The 2,834-nt window shown below is 44.3% G+C and overlaps 1 protein-coding gene across 1 annotated transcript in view; it reads left to right on the top strand.

Moving 5' to 3' along the window:
- The window catches only part of T265_10842 (hypothetical protein), a gene marked incomplete at both ends in the record, with an annotated part of 22,103 nt that extends 19,789 nt beyond the window's left edge, over positions 1–2,314 (top strand). Inside the window, one exon of the mRNA XM_009177326.1 lies at positions 2,204–2,314. Within this exon, the coding sequence (XP_009175590.1) occupies positions 2,204–2,314 (111 nt within the window). The remainder of the gene's footprint in view (positions 1–2,203) is intronic.
- Between the last annotated feature and the right edge of the window lie 520 nt (positions 2,315–2,834).

Raw genomic sequence — 2,834 nt, 5'->3', positions numbered from 1 at the left:
ATAGATAGATAGATAGATAGATAGATTGATAGATAGATAGATAGATAGATAGATAAATAGATAGATAGATATGTTTGAATGTAGGTAGATTGCTAGTCATATGGGTAAATCGTAGCAAAGTTTGAAATTCATCGCCTTCGCTCTCTCACTCGTTTGGTATCCGGACATCGGATGCGTCTGTGGAAAGTGGAACTGTCAGTCATGCCCCATGCAGCCCTCAATTGCCCTCGGCATCCAAGATACTACGTCCACTGTATAGCTCTCATTGCAATCTTCCTAAGTGATTGTTCACTGAGATCCCGGTATTAACCCATCAATTATATCAGCTACCGCTTCCAATGCGTATCTATCTTTCCACCTCCCCAAATTATTGGTGAACGAAACTGTGGTAGCCGGAACCACTACACGGCAATTACGCGGTATTCACAGCTGATCATGATGGTGATGCTGTTGATGACGATGGTACAGGTACACACACTGACTTACACTGGAAGCGAAAAGTTGATAATTAAAACACAGCATACATAACGTACTACTGTGTATTATAAATTGTGGCATTAGATGTGAAATCTATTGTCATAGTGTGCACGCTGTTCCTTAGCTGGTGGTCACGATCCCTGCTTAACCGTGGGTCTCTTGTTTGAGGGAGTGCTAAGTAAGTCGGCAGAAAATCACTGTCTCTTCTGTTAAGATGTATTTTACGGGGAAACCCTAAAGGTACCGTAAGAATGGAATATCTATCCCACGTTAGTGAATTACTCTCCGTGCGCGTACCAGTGAGAATACTCAGACTTACCTTCGTGAATCTCGTGATTCTATCATTTTCGGGTGTGTCAAACGAACGTCTCTCTAAGCCTGTTTATTAGACGAGATGTCTGGATAAAACTGCCAGACATCCAAATCTATTTTGTGAACAACTTAGCTTTGTCGCTAGTGGAAAATCGCATCTGAAGTTAGTTCAAACATCACCGATGCGTGCAACGCAAAAAGCCGCACTGCGCCTGCCAGGTGCTCGGCATGTGGCACGCATTGTCACACGTGGGTTGGTGCAGTTAGCTGAGTTTATGTACTCGGAATAATGTGTGCTCAGCACAGCTGTTACCAAACCCTTGCCTTTGTCAACAAAAGGCACATAACGGCCTTGGGGCTACCTTGACTGGTCAGTCGGACTCCCAAACAAATCACTGCGGGGATACTGTCCTGATTTTACACTCACTATGGGGCTCCCAGCAAATGCATTACCCTGTCCCACATTTATTAGCTATATTGGTCTGACACTGTGTCAGCTCTTACGATAGTGTGACAGACACAGTCAACGCGCCTTTGCCGATTCGTACCACCTGTAGTATTTAAAAGATTTGTCATTGAGTCTCAAGGATGCATGTACGAGACTAGTGTATGCGCCGCATTGTTGTACGCCTGCAAGACTTGACCATTTCGCGTCTTTGATCATCGATTTCTCAAAACCATAGTTGGCTGAAATCAACGAATTTTCTATAAAGTGAGCAGTAAACACGTAATGCACTACTCGTAAGTCTGTTGAAAATCCTTCGACAGCCCACGACCGGTTTCGCTCTCCCACTTCTGTCTGATCAGTTAGGCACAGTCCCCGAGTGTCTGTCAACCTTGTGTTCCACTTGAAACCAAATTGCACGAAATAAGCGAAATGCACACATTTGCAAACAAATTTGGTTTCGCCAGAGACCCAGCTAAATCTCTTGTTTCCAAGCAAATTAAGAATGTCATGAAAGATTTCGGTGCTGATATTGCTCTTCGCCTTTCCATTATGCAGTCCACGTTACTCTTCTCGTGGTTGGCTGGTGACAATGAAAAATGTCAGTCCATGTCAGCGGCGTTCATCATTCAGTTTCTTGCCACAATATTTGACTGAATGCTAAGGTGCAGGCACCTCGGGTGTTCATTGTAGACTAACCCTGGGCTTTTCTTCTGTCAGGCTTTGGTTAAATAAAGTGACATGGTTGTACCAAAGTGAAGCACCGGTTTCCCTCGCAGGTGTTTTTGTCAATGAGAATGGGGATGAATTGCAGGAAGAGACGCTATCAGAAGCAAATACGATCAAATACTCGCTCTTTGATTTAACCTGGGAATTTTCGCATGGTTGCGAAACAAGTGTAAAACAAAGCAACAAATATCAGCAATAAATTGTTGGGGCCCGTTTTTGTTTACTTGACCGATTTTACAGCATGGTTTGTTCTCCACTGAAAGCTGGGAATCGTATTTAGCCGCAACATTGTTTGTTCGGAGCTGCTGCTCATGCGGCCGCGACAATACACGGCGCCGCGGACCAGAGTAGTGTCGGCTTTCATCTGTAGCAAGTGTAAAATTCTGTGAGTCTTGATCACTCAAAGAGACTGATTCGAGCCTAATACGCACCTCTCTAGTTGTCCTAATATTAAACTCCATACTTCATGTCTAAGCTACGTTTTAGTCGACCTGCTTACTGTCAATATCATACCGCCTTTCTTTCAGGAGTATGATACCGGTACATACTTTTGCACTGGACGATCACAGCAGGGAAAACTCATGCCTGTGCATTTGTTCTCAAAGTTAGTTCGTGGTGTTACCAAAGACGTCGCCCTCGGCTACAGCACGGAAAGCAAGCCTGGATACTGGTCACGAACAACCACAATGGTGTCTCCAAACGAATTAGTTCGCATTAAGTGCATAGTATGGACCACGAACCCGTTCTCACGTTCGGCACAACGATTCAGGCTCCTCTTCAATGAGACTCAAACTTTCGTTGACAGTAGAAGAACGCAAAGCATTATTTTACGTGCTACTGAGCACGTGATCACGATAACTCGTATGCAGAG

Source organism: Opisthorchis viverrini (genome assembly GCF_000715545.1).
Source record: "Opisthorchis viverrini unplaced genomic scaffold opera_v5_428, whole genome shotgun sequence".
In the NCBI taxonomy this organism is placed as follows: domain Eukaryota; kingdom Metazoa; phylum Platyhelminthes; class Trematoda; order Opisthorchiida; family Opisthorchiidae; genus Opisthorchis; species Opisthorchis viverrini.
Note: the sequence above shows the minus strand (reverse complement) of the source record. Positions and strands in the feature narration are given on the sequence as shown.